Source organism: Eulemur rufifrons, chromosome 6 (assembly GCF_041146395.1).
Source record: "Eulemur rufifrons isolate Redbay chromosome 6, OSU_ERuf_1, whole genome shotgun sequence".
NCBI lineage: Eukaryota > Metazoa > Chordata > Mammalia > Primates > Lemuridae > Eulemur > Eulemur rufifrons.
Window position 1 is genome coordinate 10868611 of NC_090988.1, and position 23622 is coordinate 10892232.

Here is a 23622-nt window from a genome sequence, read left to right on the forward strand (position 1 = left end):
GTACAGGATTCCAATTTTTCCACACTCTCACCAACACTAATTTTTATCTGTCTTCTTTTTCTTATAGCCATTCTAGTAGGTAGAATCTCATGGTTTCGTTTTGTATTTCCCAATAACTAATGATGTTGAGCATATTTTCATGTGCTTATTAGCCATGTATATATTTTCCTGGGAGAAATGTTAAATTTAAAGATTGTGAAAGACTGAAAATTTGAGTATGCAGCGTATGTGACAATAAATTGTGAATTGGTAGGACTTATGTAACAACTTATCAACATTTGAAGACACTGGTACTTGATATCCTCTTAAGGAAAATTTACCTCCACATTTTAAGCTGTAAAGTAACTGTTTAAAAAAGAATTACAATATATGACTTTTTAGATTTTCAGTATGTATTTTATGAATTGGGTACAAATTGAAATGTTTGTGTACTGATCCTCACCACGACCAATAAAATCTCAATTACAAAAAATAAATAAAATAAAACTTCTGCTTTTTAAAAGACAATGTTAAGATGAAAAGACATACCACAGACTGGGAGAAAATCTTTGCAAAGCATATATCTGATAAAGGACTTGTATCTAGATTATATTAAAGAACTCTCAAAACTCAACAATAAGACAACAATCCAATTTAAAAATTTAGGATTGAATGGACCACCAAAAATGATATATGGTTGGCAAATAAACACATGAAGAGATATTCATATACATATACTTTAAATATGTATAATTTATTATGCATCAATTATTCAGGAAATGCACACTACAATTATAAATACCTACTACCACCTACACACCTATTCAAATAGCTAAAATGAAAAAGGCTGACCATGGCAAGTGTCGGTGAGGATGTAAAGAAACTTGAAACCCCCTTGTACACCGCTGGTGGTAATATAAAGTGGTACGAACACTTTGAAAAAGTTTAACAGTCTCTTTAAAAATGAAATATACACCTACCATATGATTCGGCCATTATACTGGTAGGTATTCACCCAAGAGAAAAGGTAATATATGTCTATACAAAGACTTGCATAGTAATGTTGACTGCAGCTTTATAATATCCCCAACTGGAAACAACTCAAATGTTCATCAGTCCATAAATGGATAAACAAATTGTGGCATACCCACACAATAGAATACTATTTAGCAACAAAAAGGAATGAACTCTTGATGCACACAACAAGAAGGATGGATCTCAAAATCATCCAGCTGAGTAAAAAGAGCTGGACTCAAAAGAGTACATGTTGCATGATTCCCTGTATATAAAACACTAGAAAATGTAAACCCATCTAGGGTGACAGAAAGCAGATCAGTAGTTGCCTGGGGAGGAAGTGGTAGGGAGGGGAGGGAAGGAGGGACTTCCAAGGCCATGAGGACACTTTGGGGATGATAGATATATTTACTATCTTACTGTGGGGGTGGTTTTGTGTGCGTGTGTGTGTCACAAATTATCAAATTCTATACTTTAAATATGTATAGTTTATTATGCATCAATTATGCCTATTAAAAAATCTCCACTTACAAGTAGAGAGGAAATAAGCAGCTCATCAAAAAATGTAAGTAAAGAGCTTTTGTTAAGAAATTTGACTGACTCAAGACTAGAACTCATAAACACATGCTGATGAGGCCAGTTGCTAAAATTACTTTGAGACAAATGAGCTATTGTTTTCTGAACAGTAGTATGAGGCCAATCCACACTCGCACCACTTCAATAACCCATGGACTGCTGAAAATTCTGGGCTTCTATCCATTTGTGGCAGGCCATTGACTCCAGTGGAATTACAGCCTTCCATTTTGTTAAGATTAACACAGGTATAAGTTAAAAACCAAGAAGCCATCCTACGAACACTAAAAGATCAGGCGCTGGAAAAATAGACAAGAGGTGGTAGTTGTGAAACCGAGTCTGTCCAGATTCTCACAGCTAATCATTGGCCACCTCTAGTGACAAGGCCACTTTAAACAAGGATTTTCTTACAACTGCTCTCCCACACTTGCTAGTCTTTCCTGAGCTACAACTGCAAATCTAAATTGAGTATTCCTCGAAGAGTATAGAACATAGTTTTTATGGTTTCATTCAAACTCAAATGCAACATAAAGTTATAATAGGGGAGAGGTGAAAATCTCATTATTGCAACTTGGGCAGAGGGATATGTTTTTAAACCAGGGAAGATTAAGATTTAAAGGTATATTAGGCAATGTACTAGGAATGTGAGGAAGGTAATGTGGAAAAAGGCCAAAATAGGCACACACACACATCACACTTGACTTTAAAATATGTGCCACTTTGCTTTCTTAAAATAATGTGTGAAATGAGTTGGAGAATAAATGAAAAAGATTAAGAAAGCACAAAAGTTAAAAATGAGCCTAACATCACATATGCCCTAGGTTAGGGATCTACTACATACAGATCTTATTCTAAAAAGAGCCAGTAAAGGAAAGTAACATTCATATTTGTTAAGTTCAATAACTCCTAACCTTGTGAAATAAGAAAATGCTAAAAGATTTTCCTGTAAACAATGAATCAAATTGAGGTTTTCAATGATGAAGTTTAAATGGATACAAATGAATGACGACAGAGAAACTTACTTAGTGTAATTCTCCATGCCAACGATTCCCTACACCAGTAAACTAAGGGCTAAGGAAACACGTCAGCATTGTTTTTCAAGTGTCAACACCTTAGCTCTTGGTAACAGAATGATTACTAGAAACAATGGAAACAGCCTCTCTCCCTCTTCTCATAGCTATTCCTCTCCTCACAAACATCTTGAAAGAGAGTTGTCTAGATTTTCTGTCTCATTTCCTCACTTCTGGTCCACTCCAATATGGCTTTAAGATCTATCATCCTACCAAAACTTCTTGCCGTAAGGTCATTGGTGGCCTACAGGTTCTTCGTAGGGGCAATATTGTCCCCAAGTGGGCAAAAAGACTTAGATATTACAATAGTTTGTGGCTCTCTAAAAACTCATAGTATATAAACAGAAATACATTATATCTGTGTATTAAAATTTTATGGGGGAGGGGAATTAGGAAAAAAAATGTCTAAAAAGGTTCCATAGGGGAATAATGAAGAAAAGGTTGAGAAACCCTGATTGAGCATTTTAGTCCTCATTTTACTTGCCCTCTCAGAAATATTTAACATTGGTAACCACTCCTTCCTTCTTGAAAACTTTCTCTTCCTCAGCCTCTGTAATATACACTTTCCCTGAATTTCCTTGTATACCCCTCTGCACCATCCTCGTCTCCTTTGCAAGCCTATCTTCCCTACATTTTGTTCCTCACAGATCAGTCCTAAGCCCTCTCCCCAGGTGACTTTATGTATGCCCTCTGCTTCAGTTGCCACCCACTACCACCTGTAACTCACAAAGCTACAGCTCCGCCATAGACCATTCCCCTGAGATTCAAACCTATTTATCTACCTACAATTTGACATCTCCACTTGATGTCTCACAGGTATATTCCTGGGAAAAGAATCCACAGCTTTGGTCAGATTCTCAAGTTAAGAAAAACTGCCATATAGTAGTTTCAGAAGGGATCATAACATTAAACATAATAGTGCCAACCAGAAAAGTTGATAAAAACAATTATTCTAAAACAAGTTTCTATTCTTCTCTAATGTCTTCAAAGCTTTTGTTGTAAATATACCTTTTAGTTGATACACAATAGAAACTAGAGTAGGTCAGAAATCAGTGTCAATACATCTGTTTTTCCCAGAGCAACGAATATGAATACAATGATAGTGCTTTTCTGGTTATGCCAGAAGGGATTCTGAAACCAGTGTCAGGGCTTTCAGTAAAAGAGAGGTAAGAATATAAAAGACTGCTAATTGGTTTATAAACTTGCTAGACTGCACGTTTGCATAACTAAACAACAAGTAGATGTCAGTATTTACATCTTGAAAAGAATCCTGAAAGTATGGTGATACCACAGAGAAACTGCATTAAAAATATACATTCTTATAATTTCAACAATTTATAAACTTTTTGTTAGTCATCTTTCATATGATAAAGCCACACTACTAATTCTTTACAAAGTTGTACTAAAATAGAGTCCTAGAACCAAAAGTGAGGGCTATCTTTTGACTATGGATTCTTTCTTCCTGAGAAATCACAGAAATTTGCCAACACCAATATTTTCAAATAAAAGAAATCCCGCTTCTAAGATTAAGAAACAGGTTTACTTATTTCAGGAGTAAAAGAGGTGTCCTGTTAGAAAAATAACTTCTCAAGAAGGAGGAAGAAATATGCCTTGTTGGTACAACAAGATTAAAGTCTAATCTAACACAGTCTAAATCTCTCCCTACTGAGCTTGTTTTTCTGTTCAACCTTTCTCTCTGTCTCTCCATTCCCTGATTCTGATAGTATTCTTCCTTAGTGATTTCAGAAAGGAGTAAGTTCTAATGCATGATAGCAGACTAGGGTGACTGCAGTTAACAACAATGTATTATACCTTTCAAAATAGCTAGAAAAGAGGACTTGAAATGTACCCAATGGCTAGAAATGATTAATACTCTGAATTTGATCATTATATATTGGATGTAACAAAATTTCACATGTATCCCATTAATATGTAAAAAAAAATAATGTAACAAAAACAAAAAAAAGAAATCACTACTAAGAATAATTTAACATTTCCTACTGGACTCTCTACTTAGATCTCCTTTAAGCACCTTAAACCCAATTATGCCCCAAACTAAACTTATCCTCTTCACCTCTACAGCCTTCCTGGCAAATCTGTTTTATAGTACCCTATGTACCTGGTGGCCCAAACCATAAATCTGGGACTTATCCTTGAATTCTCTCCTGACAAAATCCTATCAGTTCTCTTAACTACTCTTAAAACTGCCTCCTCTTTGCCTCCCTGGCCTTGTCTTATGTGACAGGCCATGTTACAGACTTCAAAGAAGTTAGGTGATGAAGTCCAATAAATGTGGGGTTGAATCCCAGTTCTGCTACTTGCTAAATGTGATCTTAATCTTAGCAAATTACTTAACCTCTCTAGGGCTCATTTTCTCACTGTAAAATGAAAATAATAATCAAATCTACCTTACATAAGGTTATTGAAATGAGTAAATGAGCCAATGCCTCTAAAACACTCAAACACCATGCCTAGAACATGGCAAAAACTCAATGAAGGTCCTTGCAGGACTGTTCCATCTATGTAAAGCACTTGACACACAGAAAGTAGTATATAATAATCTTTTAGAAAATTAATTTCACCTCTCTTCTCTAAGTATGTTACTTTGACAACCTAACATTTAGTCTTAGTCATCTTGTCTATTCCCCATGATGCCTCTAAATGGGCCCTCACTTTTCAGGATAAAGTCCAAATCCTTTTTCATGATATACTAAGCTCTTTATGATCGTGTCTTTCCTTATTTCTTAAGGCTCACCTATTGCCATTCCTTTAGTTCCAACCACATTAAACTCAGAAGCGTCAGGTTCTCTCACGAATCACTGCTTTTGCAATGCTATTCCTTTTGCCCGAATTCCTACCCACTCTTTCCCCAATTCAATTCCATTTTGTCTTATACTATTTCCACTAATCCTTCAAAACTCAGCTCAGGAAGTCTTCCCTTTCCTCCTGCCACCTCATACCCCCAATTTTGGTTTCAAAACAGTCTCTGTGCTCCCATATATTCTTGTACATTTTTCTTCTAATGATAATAGCAGCAACTAACACTTATTGAGCACATACAATATGCCTGATTCTGTACTAAGCACATTTACATGTTACCTCATTTAATCTTCACAGCAAGTTTATGAGGTATATGCCATTATTATCCTTATTTTTACAAAGAAGAAACTGAGGATTACACAGATAACTTTCCCAAAGTCACACAGCTGGTAGGTAGCAGTGCTGGATCTTGAACACATATCTCCCCACGTTCTAAACCACACCTCCCCATGTTCTAACACTAAATACATGGTATTATAATGATCTATTTATAGTCATGCACCACTTATTGATGGAGATATATTCTAAGAAATGCATCTTTAGGTGATTTTGTTGTGACAACATCATAGAGTGTCCTTACATAAACCTAGATGGTACAGCCTATACACACCTAGACTATATGCTATTGCCTACTGCTCAGAGGCTACAAACCTATACAGCATGTTACAGTACTGAATACACAATGGCAAGTATTTGTGTCTATAAACATATCTAAACATAAAAAAAGGTGCAGTAAAAATATGGTATAAAAGATAAAAAATGGTACACTTCTATAAGGCATTTACCAGGAATGGAGCTTGTAGGACTGGAAGATGCTCTGGGTGAGTCAGTGCGTGAGTGGGGAGTAACTGTGAAGGCCTAGAGCATTCCTGGACACTACTGTAGACTATAAACACTGCATACTTAGACTACACTAAGTTTACAAAAAAGTTTTTCTTTCTTCAATAATAAATTAACCTTGGTTTATGGCAACTTTTTACTTTATAAACTTTCATTTTTTAACTTGACTCTTTCGTGATAACACTTAGCTTAAAACACAAATAGATTGTATAGCTGTATAAAACTATTTTCTTTCTGTATACACTTAGTCTATAAGCTTTTTTTTTTCCTGAGATGGGGTCTTGCTCTGTTGTCCAGACTGGAGTGCAGTGCAACCTCCATCTCTCAGGCTCAAGTGATCCCCCTGGCACAGCCTCCGCAGTAGCTAGGAATATAGACATGCGCCATCATGCCTGGCTAATTTCTTTTTTTCCTTTTTGTAGAGACAGGGTCTCAGTATGTTGTGCAGGCTGGTCTTGAACTTCTGGCCTCAAGTGATCCTCCCACCGTATAATCCCAAAGTGCTGGGATTATAAGTATGAGCTATCATGTCTGCCCATTATTTTCTGTTTTTTAAATTTTTTATTATTTCTTTACCTTTTTTTGTGAAAAACTAAGACACAAACACACACATTAACCTAGGCCTACATAGATAGGGCCAGGGCCAGGATCATCAATATCATGTCTTCCTCCTCCACATCCTGTCTCACTGGAAGGTCTTCAGGGGCAATAACACTCAGGAAACTGTCATCTCCTGTGATAACAATGCCTTCTTCTGGAACACCTCCTGAAGGACCTGCCTGAGGCTGTTTTATGGTTAACTTTTTTTTATATGTAGGAGTATACTCTAAGATAACAATAAAAAGTACAGTAAATACATAAACCAGTAACAGAGTTGCTTATTATAATCATCAATTTATTATGTAGTGTACTTATTTTATGTGCTACATTTTTTGGTATTTAATTTTTACTTATTAAAATACTTTAAAATATTAAAAGCCTATAAAATTAAGATAATGCTAGTACCAACTTGTTTTAATTCTTTTTTTTTATTTCAAAATATTAAGGGGGTACAAATGTTTTAGGTTACATGGATCGTTTTTGTAATGCTTGAGTCCCGGCTACCGGTGTGCCCATCACCCAAATAGTGTTCATAGTACTCATTAAGTTTGTTTATTCCTCTCCCCTCCACCCTCATCCCCCCTGGTTGATTTCCACTGAGTTTTACTTCCGTCTGTGCACAGGTGCGCTCATTGATTAGTTCTATTTTAATAGTGAGTACAAATGGTATTTTTTTTTTTCATTCTTGAGATACTTCACTTAGGAAAATGGTCTCCAGTTCCACCCAGATTGTTACAAAAGGTATTAATTCATCTTTTTTATGGCCAAGTAGTACTCCATAGTATACGTATACCGTATTTTATTAAACCACTCATGAACTGATGGGCACTTGGGTTGATTCCACATCTTTGCAACTGTAAATTGTGCTGCCATAAACTTTCGAGTACAGGTGTCTTCTTGATGAAAAGTCTTCTTTTTTTGGGTAAATACCTAATAGTGGGATTGCTAGATTGGATGGTAAGTCTACTTTTAGTTCTTTGAGTAATCTCCAAAGTGTTTTCCACAGAGGTTGTACTAATTTGCAGTTCCACCAACAGTGTGTAAGCAGTCCTTTCTCTCTGCAGCCACACCAGCAGCTATTGTTTTTGGACTTTTTAATAAAAGGCATTCTAACTGGGGTAAGGTGATATCTCATTGTGGTTTTAATTTCCATTTCCCTGATGATAAGTGACATTGGGCATTTTTTCATATGTTTATTAGTCATTCATTTTTCTTCTTTTGAGAAGCTTCTGTTCATGTCTTTTGCCCACTTTTTAATAGGGTTGTTTGGTTCTTTCTTGCTGATTTGCTCGAATTCTTTGTAAACTCTTGTTATTAGCCCTTTATCAGATGTGTAGCTTGCAAATATTTTCTCCCATTCTGTAGGTTGTCTGTTTGCTCTGTTGATTGTTTCCTTAGCTGTGTAGAAGCTTTTTAATCAAGTCCCATTTATTATTTTTTGCTGTTGCCATGATTGCCATTGAAGTCTTAGTTATAAATTATTTGCCTAGGCCAATATCTAGAAGAGTTTTTCCTACATTTTCCTCTAGAATTCTTTTTTTTTTAATTTTTTACTTTTCCAACAGTTAAAGCTGATCCTCTAGAATTCTTATGGTTTCATGCCTTAGATCTAAGTCTTTTATCCATCTTGAATTAATTTTTGTGAGTGATGAGAGGTAGGGGTCCTGTTTCATTCTTCTGCATGTGGCTATCCAATTTTCCCAGCACCATTTATTGAATAGGGCTTCTTTTCCCCAGTATACGTTGTTGTCTGCTTTGTCAAAGATCAGTAGGTTGTAGATAGATGGTTTTATATCTGGGTTCTCTGTTCTGTTCCATCGGTCTATGTCTCTATTTTTGTACCAATACCACACTGTTTTGGTTACTATAGCCTTGTAGTATAGTTTGAAGTCTGGGAATATGATGCCTCCAGATTTTTTTTTTTTTTTTTGCTTAAGATTGCTTTGGCTATTCAGGCTCTTTTCTGGTTCCAAACAAAGCATAGAATTATTTTTTCTAGATCTGTAAAGTATGACTTCAGTAACTTGATAGGGATTGCACTGAATTTATAAATCACTTTGGGTAGTATGGACATTTTAACAATGTTGATTCTACCTATTCATGAACATGATATGTTTTTCCATTTGTTTGAGTCCTCTGAGATTTCTTATGACTGGCAGCACAATAGGTTTGTTTATACCAGCATCACCATAAACACATGATGCACTGTGCTACAACATTAAGATGGCCACAACATCACTAGGTGATAGGAATTTTTCAGCTCCATTATAATCTATGGGACCACCATTGTATTTAGTCTGTCATTGACCAGAACATCTTTATGTGGCACACGATTACATTTATCTGCTTCCCTATTAGTCAGTTAAATCTATCTAGTAAGATCCTTGAGGATTTGGATCATCTCTTTCGTTTCTTGCATACCCTATTTCTAGCATAATGTCTACCAATTAATAGATGTTTAATATATAGTGGCCAAATCAATGAATGAAACCATATCATTTGATTTTTATAACTGGGTGAGGTAAAGGAGTTATCAATTCCCGTTTATAAAGCAGATGTATAACTATTTTATTAATAGAATGTTGCTAAAGTGGTTTTGTCTTCAGGTTAAATCATATAACCTCCATGCAAAGGTGGCATTAAATGATTTAGTTTCTTCAATAAGGAAAAGGCAAAAAATAATTTATAATTTTTTGCCAACTGCCAACTGTCAATAAGATTAAGTCTTGTGATGCCATCTGTAAAACAATCAAAATTTCATATTTTTTCCTGAGGTCAAGAATATAAATCCAAGCAAGAAAAGATTCTCCAGTAGGAAATACCAATAAGACAAAAGCCTTAAGCAGAAAAAGCTTTCTAAGAAGGTCAGTAGTGCTGCTAAAGAGGAATTCCCTACTGACTACACCATGTGGTAGGCATGTCATAAGAAGATTTAGGTGAGGCATAAAATACCCACAGCAGGGGTATATTGGCTTCAGTTAAATGAAATGAACTAAATTTCCACTTTGTCTTTTACCTGATAGCCTGTAAAATGCTTATATATGAGCACTGCAGAACTGAAAGATTTTTTGATGCAGATCAGATCACAATTATGACTAAAATATTAGGTTATAGTGAAACAAATCTGGTCTAGATATAAGAATGAACTTCCTGAGAGACAACATTATTAGATTCTGAAATTATTATACAGAGAGATTATATAACTACAGCTCTAAAAAACATTAAAAATAGAAAAGATCCTTGAAATATTTAAATAGAATTCTGCCTAAAAGTTACACTAGACATCTTCACAAAGATTTTTCTTCTAAGCATCCCCTACCCCAGTCAAAAACACACACACTTTTTTATTGCAACAGTTTTTGTCAAGTTGCTTTTAGGACAATAGTATTATAATGTATTTCAAGAAGGAAAAAAAGTATGAGAGAATAAAAACATATACAAAGAAACTATCAAACACCTCACAGGAAAACTATTCTTACCAGTGGGTTGCCATATAAAAATTTCAGGAGTCCTTGTACCCTTTGTTGCAAAATAAACAGGATATTCAGCAGCAAGGGTCCCCCTATCATATAGATACACTTAGCCTTCAAACAAACTAATGATAAAAACTTAAAAATTAAGAAATATAGAAAGGATAGAAAAAGGCGATTTATTTTACCATCCAAAGACAATTCTTTAACATCTGGAATATTTTATTTTAGTCAATTTTTTCATTGTATAATATGATTGTTATTAATGCAAAATGCTTTGTTTCCATTTGATCCACAGATTGGGAAAAGATCAAAGGTGATTAAGAAGCTGCCCTGGGGCTAGAGGAGGAGGCTCAGACAGAACCTCCAAGGACAGAGGCCTGCAACAGTAACCCTCAAAGGCCACTGTGCTCATATTTTACTTGGGATTTTTTCATTCATGTTCATGAGAGAAATTAGTCTATAACACTGCTTTCTTGTAATATCCTTGTCAGGTCAGTATTAAGGTTATGTCAGCCTCTATAATTATTTGGGAAATATTCTCTGTTTTCCATTCTCTGAAAGAGTTTATGTAAAATTTGATGCTATTTTTTCCCCTATATATTTGAAAAGAATCCCCAATGAAGATATATCAGCCTGGATCTCAACCTGGATTTTTCTTTATGGAAAAAATTTTTAATAACTGATTTTATTTCTTTCAGTGACTTGGGATTACTCAGATATTCTATTTCTTCTCCTGTCCATTTTTGCTGTTTTTTTTCCCCTCCGTAGGAGTTTATTTCATTAAAATTGTCAAATCTTTTTAATGTAAAGTGGTTTACAATGTCCTCTGATTATCATTTAATGTCTGTAGGCTCTGTAGTAATGGCTCCATTTCCATTGCTAATATTGGTAAATTATATTTTCTCTCTTTTTACCAATTAGTAAAAGTGATATATTCCTAGCAAAATTAAATTTTCAAAGAAGCAACTTTTGGCTTTGATTCCCTACATTTGTCTTCTGTTTCATTGATTTCTGCACTTATCTCTATGACTTCTTTTTTCGAATTTGATTTGCAGTTTTTTCCAAGCTTCTTAAGATAGACGGTTAAAACATTGACTTTTTTAGCCTTTTTTCCCCCTAATACTAATAATTGTAATCAAGGCTCTGACATTCCCTCTGAGCACTGCTTTAGCTGCATGTGAGAAATTTTAATGTTTTATCTTTATTATTTTCTTTTAACAGTATTTCCTAATTTCCATTGTAATTTTATCTTTGACCTAGGATCCACAGAAATGCACTGCTTCTTGACCGGGCACTGTGGCTCATGTCTGTAATCCTGGCACTCTGGAAGGCCAAGGTGGGAGGATCCCTTAAGGTCAGGAGTTCGAGACCAGCCTGAGCAAGAGAGAGACCCCATCTCTACTAAAAATAGAAAAAATTAGCCGGATGTGTTGGCACATGGCTGTAGTCCCAGCTACTCAGGAGGCTGAGGCAGGAGGATCCCTTGAGCCCAGGAATTTGAGGTTGCTGTGAGCTAGGCTGACGCCATGGCACTCTAGCCCAGGCAACAGAGCAAGACTCTGTCTCAAAAAAAAAAAAAAGAAAAGAAAAGACATATACTGCTTATTGATTTCTAGCTTAATATCACTGAATTCAGAGAACATACTCTGAAAAATAACCCAAAATATGGCTGACTTTGGAAAATGTTCCATGGGCACTTGAAAAGAATATATTCTGTCACTGTTCATTGTTGTTGTTTTTTTTTTTTACAAATGTTTTCATTTTGCTTAAGTAAATATCTAAAAGTAAAGTGGATGGGTCATAGGGTAGATCTATGCTTAATAGTATAAGACACTAAAAAGCTTTCCGAAGTGGTTGTGCTCTTTTCCATTTACACTATCATTACATGAGTTACAGTTGCTCTACATCCTTGCCACTATCTGGTCACTGTGAAGTTTGTTGTTTTTTTCCCCCTAAGCTATTCTAATGAGTCTGAAGTAGTACCTCATTGTAGATACATAGTGAGTTCATATTTTAAGATTATATTTTTCAATTATAGATTTCCTATTTGATTTTATTTTATAGCTTCCAATTCTGTGAAGAAATTCTCTATATTTTCATTTATTTTTTCTCTTTCTTGAGTTGCTTGAACATATTAATAAATTATTTTAAAGTCTTTGTCTGCTAACACCAATACCTGTGTCACCCATGAGTCTGCTTCTGTTGTCTATTCTTTCTCTTAGCTTTTGGACATCTGGACCTTTCTAAGTATGTACTTAGAAAATTTTGACTGAATATTGACTATTGTTTTTAAAAATTTAAAGGCTCTAAATGATGTTGTCTATAACCAGAGAGAGAGCACTATTTCTCTGCTAGGCAGAAAGTGCAGGGTTCATCATTTTAATCCAGTCCAGTTTGGACTGGATCAAGAATCAGGGCTGCTTTGCAGTTTAGGTAAGGCTTATTCTACAGCTGCTTAGACAAGCTTTTTAGTGCATGCTCTCCCTGGCTTTCAACTGAAATCCTGTTATGTACATTGGGCCCATATTCCTCTCCCCCAAGCCAGTGGGTCCTGAACTCTACATCTTCTCATCACCACAGACTAATAGATTCTTACTCTGCTTTCCAGATGTTTCCCACTTAGCTTTTGGCTTTCTTAGATTTTGGCAAATGTCTTGAAGAGAAAACTGGTCAAATATTTGTGACCCCTCAAGTCTCCAATTTTGTTGCTTCAGTTCCTTAAGATCACCAAAAACTCTGCTTGTTTCTGTCACCCAGCTGTAGCCTGTACCTGATCTAATTTCATGTTGAAACATATGTTGAAAACTCCTAAAGAAATCTTTAGTTCTCATTGTTCCTACAATTCTAGTTCTTTATTTCCAAATGTATGTAAGTCAGCCCTCCATTAGTACTCCACAGGTGCCTCAAACTCACTGTCTAAAACTGAACTCACTAGCTTTCTGACAAATCTGTTCTTTGGGCATTCCCTATCTATGTTAATGGTATTGCCTTTCATTCAGTTATCCAAGAAGAAAGTAAGAAACTACCCTTTACTCCTCTCTCAATACCAAACCCAACTGATCATCAAGTTCTATGGAGTCTAGTTCCTAAATATTATTAAATATGTCACTCTCTGTTCCAAGTGTCCTCATCATTTTCTACCACAACTACTGTACTAACTTCTTAACTGGACTCTGCCTTAGTTTTCTGTCTTATTCAGTCTATTGTGAACTCTGCTGGCTGTCAGAGTGATCTTTATGAGATACAAATCAGATAATAAGATTTTTGACTTAAAATCTTTCAACAGCTTTGTTATAGGTCCTCTGCCACTTTACTTCATTTGGGGTTTAGACACCTCAAGTTTTCACATTATTTCCCAGACATATCTTATGCTTTTATACTAAGTTCCTTGACCATCTGACAAACTTCAATTCATCCTTTAAGATACAGCTTGAGTATTAACTCATCTATAAAGCATTTCTTAACCTCCACAGACTACCCCTGCCTTACTTTTAGCAAAATAATTTTTTTTGTCTCTTTTTCTCCATTTGTCTGGCCATCCTTTGGTAGTAACAAGTACTTTTTATTATAATTCTATTTAATGCCAGATACAATGTTAAGGATGTTACATACATTTCTCTATTTAATTCTATCAACAAACTAGAAGACAGATATGATCCCCATTATATAATTAAGGATAGTGACACTCAGAGGTAAAGTAACTTGCTTAAGGTTACAAAGCTAATAAGCGGTACATTCAATTTAAGTCCATTTGATTCTAAACCTGTACTATGAACCACTATCTTGCCACATATTCAAGTTTATATTGTTAGCATATAGGACAATGTCTGGCATGTAGTGAGTTCTCAATAAATGTTTGCCTTGTTGTTGAAAAGTACTAAACAAGATAACCTATGAAAGCCCTAGTCAATTATAAAACTCTGCCTGAATACTACTATTTCCTTCCACCCTGATTCTGTTTATGTTTGTTTTTCTAATTCACCATCCTTATCCCTGTCCCCCCAAAACATATATTTATCCACCTAGACACAACTGAAATATAATAATTTCTTTTATTCTCCAGAAAGAATCAGTAATACCTTCTTCTGTGCTCTCATGGACTCTGTACCTATTTCTGGAATTGTACTATTAATAATTATATTACTTATTTGCATGCATTTGTTTCTCATCCCCCACCCAAGTTAGATTATGAGTTCTTCAAGAAAAGGAACCACATTTTATTTATCTTTGTATCACCTGAACCTAGGACAAAGCCTGTGATATGGAAGGTACTAAATTAATGTTTTCTGGATAAATGTGGAATCACTCTTAGACCTGGATAAGAGGGAAGTCTTTGCTATAGGACCCACATTTTTAATAGTCCCACTTTGGCCTGCCTCTTACCATCATGCTCCTCGAAAGGTCCACTAAGTGGCCAGGGGAATATGCACACCTGAAACCTATGCCAGCCCATCACAGCCTCTGCTCCAGGTATGCAGGTCACTGAAATTCTTTACTCCAACTTTCCAAGGCCATTTTCAGGGTCTAGACAGCCCTGTTCCCCAGATTTGTACTCCTGAGAGCAAACTGCACCTCTGATGTATGCACCTAAGCTCAGGGGAATGTTAAGGGATAGCTGCTTACAAGGCTTGGGTCTCTGGGCTGTTGAGCATAGCACATATCCAAGATTCTTTGCAGTACAAAATACAGCAATGGGTAAGAAGAGAAAGCGGGTGGGCTGAGGCCTGTCTCTCCCTAAGCTGCCATGTTCCTGCATGTAACTCAAAGTTGTCCAAGAATTACAAATTCGAACCTGAATTTCTAGGTTATTATGAAATCATATTTGTCAAGGTAGGACAACAGAATAAACTTCATTTAAAATTTTTTTAGCTTGGTTTATGTCATTTAAATATTTATCTGTAAGGTATATGAGCCTGCATTTATACTTGAGCTCAGTCCCACAAATGGTAGAGGCAAGCTTAAATGAGTGATTCCCATGAAAAAAGTATAAACATATGAAAATACATGTGAAAGCACTTAAAAGAAGCAATAAATATTTCCTTTGCCATGGCTGCTACACCAGTAGAAAATTTTTTTTTTTTAAAGAATTCATCTAAATAAAGAATATTTCTATTACAGAAACAATCATCCATTAAGATAAAGGAAAACTTATTAGTAATACTAGAGAAGAAAGGGATTATCAATTAAAAGATTTATTTTCTTTCACTGAGTTGAAATAGCATTGGAAAGGAATTAGGAAACTTTTAGGTCCAAAGACTATACATTAAGCTATGTGAACATATTTCTAGCACCTCACAGTAACCCTATAGCAATTTTTGTTATAGTATCATACATTACAAAATAAAGTTTTAGTGCCTTATTATGCATAGTAAGTCAATGACATCTGATGAAATAAAGCCTCAAATTAGATCCATAAGATTTCATTACAACTTTTTATATATTGTTTAGAAGTCAGGCGGCTCTATGAAGCTTGTCAAGACAATTAAGGTTGAGCTCTGAGGGGAATTCAGTAATAACTTGTATATTAAAAAAGATAACTGATAGAAAAGGACTTCCTCAACTTGATAAAGAACATCCACAAAAAATTTACAGCTAACAAAATACTTAATGGTGAGAACTATAAGTTTTTCTGCTAAGATCAGAAACAAGGCAAGAATGTACCCTCACCATTCCTTTATAACATGTACTGAAAGTCCTAGCTAATGAAACCGGACAAGAAAAGGAAACAAAAGGTACACAGATTGGGAAGAAAGAAATAAAACTCTGTTCAGAGATGACATGATCATCTATGTAGAAATAACAAAAGAATCACTAGACAAACTCCTAGAACTAATAAGTGATTACAGAAAGGTTGAAGGATATAAGTTTAATGTACTAACAGAAATACCAATCACTTTCCTATATGCCAGCAATGAACAGGTAGAATTTGAAATTAGACAATACCATTTACATTAGCATCCCCCCAAATGAATACTTAGGTACAAATCTAACAGAATATGTACAAGATCTATATGAGCCAAACAACAAAACTCTGATGAAAGAAATCAAAGAATTAAATAAATGGAGAGATATCCCATGATCATGGATAGAAAGAATCAATATCACTGAGATATCAGTTCTTACCAATTTGATCTACACAATCAATGCAATGCCAATAAAAATTTCATTAAGTTATTTTGTACATATCAACAAACTTGTTCTAAAGTTTACATGGAGAGGCAAAAGGCCCAGAATAGTCAACACAGTATTAAAGGAGAAAAACAAATTTGGAAGGCTGGAAGTACCCAAGTTCAAGACACACTATAAAGCTACACACCCCAAATGCTGCTGCAAGTGGACAGGCCTGCCTCCCCTACCAGCACCATGGCAGGCACCTGCACTTGTCAATTCAGGGGCCTGGGGATCAAACGGCTTCACTCACTACTACTAGTAGTGCCTCAACACACCTTCTGGGGGTCTCAAACAATTCAACAGCAAAAAAGTCAAATAATTCCATTAAAAAGTGGGAAAAGGATCTCAATAAACATTTCTCAAAAGAAGACATATAAATGGCCAATAGGCATATCAAAAAATGCTCAACATCATTAATCATCAGGGAAATGCAAATTAAAAACATAATATTGGCCGGGCTTGGTGGCTCACACCTGTAATCCTAGCACTCTGGGAGGCCGAGGCAGGAGGATCGTTTGAGCTCAGGAGTTTGAGACCAGCCTGAGCAAGAGCGAGATCCCATCTCTACTAACAACAGAAAGAAATTATATCGACAGCTGAAAAAATATATATAGAAAAAATTAGCCGGACATGGTGGCACATGCCTGTAGTCCCAGCTACTTGGGAGGCTGAGGCAGAAGGATTGCTTGAGCCCAGGAGTTTGAGGTTGCTGTGAGCTAGGGTGATGCCACGGCACTCTAGCCCGGGTAACAGAGTGAGACTCTGTCTCAAAAAAAAAAAAACAAAAAAAAACCACAACAAAAAAACCCAATATAATATCATCTCACCCCAGCTAGAATGGCTATTACCAAAAGACAAAAAGTAGCAAATGCTGATGAGGATGCAGACAAAAGGGAATTCTCATACACTGTTGGTAGAAATGTAAATTAGTATAGCAATTATGGAAAATAGTATAGAGGTTTCTCAAAAAACCAGAAATAGAACTTCCATATGATACAGCAATTCCACTACTGGGTATTTAGACAAAGGAAAAGAAATCAGTATATCAAAGGGATACCTGAATCCCCATGTTTACTGCGCCACTTGACAATTCACAATTGTCAAGATATTGAATCAGCCTAAGTGTCCATCAACAGATGAATGGATAAAGACAATGTGGCATAGATACACAATGGAATACTATTATGTTAAATGAAATAAGCCAGGTACAGAAAGACAAATGTCAACATATTCTCACTTATATGTGGGAGCAAAAAAAAAAAAAACGTGATCCCACAGAGGGAGAAGGTAGAATGATAGTTACCAGAGGCTTGGAAGAGGGGAGAGAATAAAGAGTGGCTGGTTAATGGGCACACATATAGAGTTAGATAGAAGAAATAAGTTCTACTTATTGATAGTGCAGGAGGGTGACTATAGTTAACAATAATTTGTTGTATGTTTCAAAATAGCTAAAAGAGAAGATTTGAAAGTTCCCAACACAAAGAAATGAGAAATGTTTGAGGCTATGGATATACTAAATACTCTAATCTGACCATTACACATTATATGCATATATCAAAATATCAAATGTACCCCATATATACAATTTTTACATATCACTAAAAATAAATAAATAAAGCTACAGTAATCAAGACAGTATGGTATTGGCAAAAGAACAGACAAACAGATCAATGGAACAAAACAGAAAGTCCAAATACAGACCCACATAAATACAGTCAACTGATCTTTGACAGAAGAGGAAAGGCAATACAACGAAGAAAAGAGAAGTCTTTTCAACAATTGGTGCTGGAACAACCAGATATCCACATCAAAAAAAAAAAAAAAAAAAAAAAAAAAAAATGACTCTAAACACAGATCTTATGCCTGTCACAAAAATTAACTCAAAATGGATTATAGAGCTAAATGTAAAACACAAAACTGTAAAATTCTTAGAAGATAACACAGGAGAAAATCTAGGTGACTTTGGGCATGGCAATGATTTTTTAACACCAAAGGCACAATCTACGAAAGAAAGAACTGATAAGTTACACTTCATTAAAATTAAAAATGTCCACTCTACAAGAGACACTGTAAGAAATAAAAAGACATGCCACAGACTAGGAAAAATGTTTTCAAAAGAAATGTTATTCAAAATATACAAAGAACTTTTAAAACTTAACAATAAGAAAACCACCAACTAGATTTAAAAATGGGCAAAAGACCTGAACAGACTTGTCACTAAAGACATACAGATAACAAAGCATATGTAAATGTGCTCCATATCTATGTCATCAGGAAATTGAAAATTAAAGCAATGAGATACCACTATACACCTATTAGAATGATCCAAATTCAAAATACTGACAACACCAAATACTGACAAGGATGTGGAGCAACAAGAACTCACATCTATTGATGGTGGAATGCAAAATGCCATAGCCACATTGGGAGACAGTTTGGCCGTGTCTTATAAAGCTAAACATACTCATACTGTATGATCTAGCAACCACACTACTTGTTATTTACCCAAATGAGCTGAAAATGTATGCCCAAACAAAAACCTGCACACAGATATTTATAGTGACTTTATTCATAATTGCCAAATCCTTGGAGCAACCAAGATGTTCTTTAGTAGGTAAATGAATAACTAAAATGTGATACATCCAAACAATGGGATATTATTCAGTGCTATAAAGAAATGAGCTATCAAGCCATAAAAAGGCATTATAGAAACCTTAAATGCATATTTCTAAGTATAGGAAGTCAATCTGAAAAGGTTACATACCTACTGTATCATTCCAACTATATGACATCCTGAAAAAGGCAAAAGCATGCAGACAGTTGAGTTCGATGGTTCCCAGGGGCCAGGGGTAAGGAAGGAGGAAAAAGAAGAGCCCAGAGGATTTTTAGGGCAGTGAAACTACTCTGTATGATACTATAATGCTGGACACATGACATTATATATTTCTCAAAACCCATAAAATGCACAACACCAAGAGGGAACCCTAATGTAAATTATGGACTTTGGGTAACAATCATTGTAGGTTCATCAAATGTAATTAATTATACCACTGTGGTGTACAACAGTGACAGTGGCGGAGACTATGCATGTACACGACATGGGGTATACAGGAACTCTGTGTTTTCCACTCAATTTTGCTGTGAACCTAAAATTTCTCTAAAAAATAAAATCTATTAGAAAATCAAACAAACAAAAAAGACATAACTGTTAACCATCTTCTAATACTCTACCCAGATCAAAAATAGTTGTTTCCAATATAGATCAGAAGTCAAAATCATTGCCTTTTTCTAAAATTTAGCCCCCAAAAACATCATAATTGGTAATTTAACGCTCATAATGAGGATCAAAGAACTTACTTTTCAATTTTCTTCTTTTGTTCTTTTTGCCTTTGTTGTTCTTTTACTTGTTCTCTCTCAATATCCATAAAAAGTCGTCTATGTCTCAGGTATTGCTTTTGACGCTAAAGGAAAGAAGTTAAAATTATTAAGATTCTGCTCTCAGAGGAGCAGAAAGAAAACCATATAATATAGAAATTACATGGGTTAAGTTTTTAATTTCCTTCTGTCTATGGTGACTCAGGATATCATATACAACAAGAATTTTATATTTTCAAGCACATAGCTATTACATGTTAACAGAAAAACCAGAGAAAGACGTACTCACTTAATTTGCCCTTAGTATAGTCCCTTGTCAATAGTACTTGAGGAAATGATTGTATTTGATATAAGATATGTATTATATTTACTCTGTATTCCCAAGTAGTAAGTACCATAAAAGCAGGGCCACAGAAAGAATGTGAGAGGTATTTTACAACAGAATAGTCACTTTAACTTTTCAAAATTAAAACCGTTATCACAAAAGCACCCTCTATGCCTAGCCTAACATGGCAGGGAGAATAGAAGGGCTGAAGTATATTAGAGCATCATACTCATAAATGGAACAAATATAATAAAAGCAAGTGCTACTACACTGCATGTGATCTGTTCACACCTCTGGATTTACATATTCTCTTTTAGGTACACAAGCTACTCAAAGGGCAAAAAGCATACCAGGGTAGTGCAGGGTTTTTTGGTAAAAGTTATTGAAAGCCTAAATAGCAGTTCTTAATATTGAGGAGGTATCAGAATCACCAGTGGTATTTTTTAAAACACAAATGTCCTAAATCTACCTTTCCGCATACTGGTTTAGTACATCTGGTTTGATCCAGATATTTGTATTTTGAAAAAACCTCCACATTTGATTCTGGTGCATGGCCACGGTTAACAACTGCTGGTTTAAACTAACTTTAGGTTGAAAAGAAAAAAAAAGGTATCCATAAACTAGTAATCTTTCTTTAAATAAGTTATAGTGACAAATATACACTAGCTGGAGAAATTCACTAGGATTAGATCTCTGATTTTACATCAATGTACCCTAATTTCTATAAGTTTGGAAGAGAAATTCAATATATTATGATTCAAGCAACTTTTCCTCCTTAATCTATGGAATTTGTGGTATTACCTCCTTAATAACTGTAAATATTTCTAATTTCACACATACTATGATAGTAGAAATATTGGTATCCAAAAGCAGTATTATTACATACCTCTTTCTTATCCTCTTCTTGATCTACTCCAGACTGAAATGCTAGTGGAGCTTGGAATTCAGTGCTTAATCCTGATTGATATTCATCATAAACCTGTTAAAAAGTCCAGTCACATAAAGTGAAAACATTACCAAAAGATACCCCTGTGAACCATTTTGATATTTTTATCTATGGATTCTTTTCTTTTGCAAACTAGAGTTCAACTGGATAAAGCTGTGGTCCCCAATGCCCAGTCCAGTCCATGGCCTGTTAGGGACCGGGCAGCAGAGCTCACCTGCAGCTCGCCCCACCCCCCAGGTCCCTCCCACCCAGTTCCTAAGTTTCATGGAAGACAATTTTTCCACGGACTGGGGGTGAGGGGGGCGTGGAGGGTGGGGGAGTGATCCAAGCATCATCTGTATATTTACAGCAGCACCCCATCACTCGCATCACTGCCTGAGCCCCGCTTCCAGGGGCCCCCACCCCCACCCCTTCCATGGGAAAACTGTCTTCCATGAAACCGGTCCCTGGGACCACTGGGATAAAGAACCAAAGAACAAATATAAAAGAATAAAAGAAAAAAGAATGAAAGGAAGCAGTTTCAAAAGGAATTAACCAAACAAAAAACAATAAACCAAAGAAAAGGATTCAGGTGAAAAGCACAGATGAACAATTAACAAATCAAAATGTTCAGAATGAAAGTTCCTTTAAAGTGGTCACTTGAAATCACTCTGTCATGAGTGTGCTTGGGATTGAATCCAAAATATACAGCCAGATTCTTTCATATCTTAACTCTATATAACCGCTTTCAATTTACACAACTCTCTGGGTGTGGGTCCAGAGAAAATATTGTATCAGTTAACTGGCATGGCATGCAGGAAACTGGGGCTAATTTCTACCCATATTTCCCAAGAAAGCCTTATGACATAACCTGGTATACCTGCTTATACATTGTATGGGTCAAATTATGATCTCGAACTTTTATTTTTTTTATTTTTTTTTTGTCCTTTATAAAATGTATATTTTGCATTTACTAATGCAAATGTGGCACACTGGTGACTACTGTACTATTAATACCAGTCTGTTTCCATGCTATAATTGTCCAATTGTCAGAACTGCAATTATAATGATGCTACAAAAGAACTGTTATACCCCCAAAAAATGAGGAAGTAGGGATGGGGAGTAGGGATGTAAAGAACAGGAAAGAAAGATAGGGTGCTGGTTTGGGCAGAGTATATTGTGGTATGTCATAAAATATTTGTTAATTTTTCAAGCCAAAAACATTTTCTTTACATTCTATAATTTCATACCAATGCCTTCATTCAAATTTGGCAAACATCAAGGAAAAGGTAATTAGTATCATATACCTCACATATCAGAAATATGAATGAGATGCCAATACATCGCTTACTTCTGAATGATGTCTCTGATGGTATGTCTATTTCAAGAATATATATATTTATATACACACACTACACATTGCACAAAACACTTGGGCATTACGGGTTAGGAACAGCACAGGGAGAATCGGAAAGTACTTTTTAGCTTGTTAAAACCCTTACTTGAGACAAAAATATGGTGGCACATTGTTGGGAAATTATGAAAACATAAGGCCCCTGTCCCATTTTTAATAGAACATCATTGAGGTACATTTTTATATGCTGTGCCACAGATTTGGGGTGGGGTGGGGAGATAAACACAAGCTTGACTTAATTCTTAGAACATTGAACTGGGGGTCAACATTAATATCTATAGAAACAAAGATTACTTGGCAAATTTTCCTAAGTCCCAAATGTGATGATCTCGAACTTTTAGAAATAAAAACTTTAAAATTTCTTTTCTCTCTTTAATTTAAAACTTATTTATCTTTCAGAAAGATTACAGGATACAAGATCAATATACAAAAATCAATTGTATTTCTTTTTTTTTTTTTTTTTTTTTGAGACAGAGTCTCACTCTGTTGCCCAGGCTAGAGTGAGTGCCGTGGCGTCAGCCTAGCTCACAGCAACCTCAAACTCCTGCGCTCAAGCGATCCTTCTGTCTCAGCCTCCCGAGTAGCTGGGACTACAGGCATGCACCACCATGCCCGGCTAATTTTTTCTATATATATTTTTAGCTGTCCATATAATTTCTTTCTATTTTTAGTAGAGACGGGGTCTCGCACTTGCTCAGGCTGGATCAATTGTATTTCTATACTTGTTTTTTTTTTTTTTTTTTTTTTTTTTTTGAGACAGAGTCTCACTTTGTTGCCCAGGCTAGAGTGAGTGCCGTGGCGTCAGCCTAGCTCACAGCAACCTCAAACTCCTGGGCTCAAGCGATCCTACTGCCTCAGCCTCCCGAGTAGCTGGGACTACAGGCACGCGCCAACATGCCCGGCTAATTTTTTCTATATATATTTTAGTTGTCCATATAATTTCTTTCTATTTTTAATAGAGACGGGGTCTCGCTCTTGCTCAGGCTGGTCTCGAACTCCTGACCTTGAGCGATCCACCCGCCTCGGCTTCCCAGAGTGCTAGG

General features: G+C 35.6%; 1 protein-coding gene across 1 annotated transcript in view; it reads right to left on the bottom strand.

The window, feature by feature from the left end:
* The window catches only part of CCDC15 (coiled-coil domain containing 15), a 70177-nt gene that overhangs the window by 8447 nt on the left and 38108 nt on the right, over positions 1 to 23622 (bottom strand). The window contains exons 12-13 of the mRNA XM_069468726.1: positions 21127 to 21219; positions 19898 to 20001 (exon numbers count right to left, since the gene is read on the bottom strand). Coding sequence (XP_069324827.1) covers positions 19898 to 20001; positions 21127 to 21219 — 197 coding nt within the window. The remainder of the gene's footprint in view (positions 1 to 19897; positions 20002 to 21126; positions 21220 to 23622) is intronic.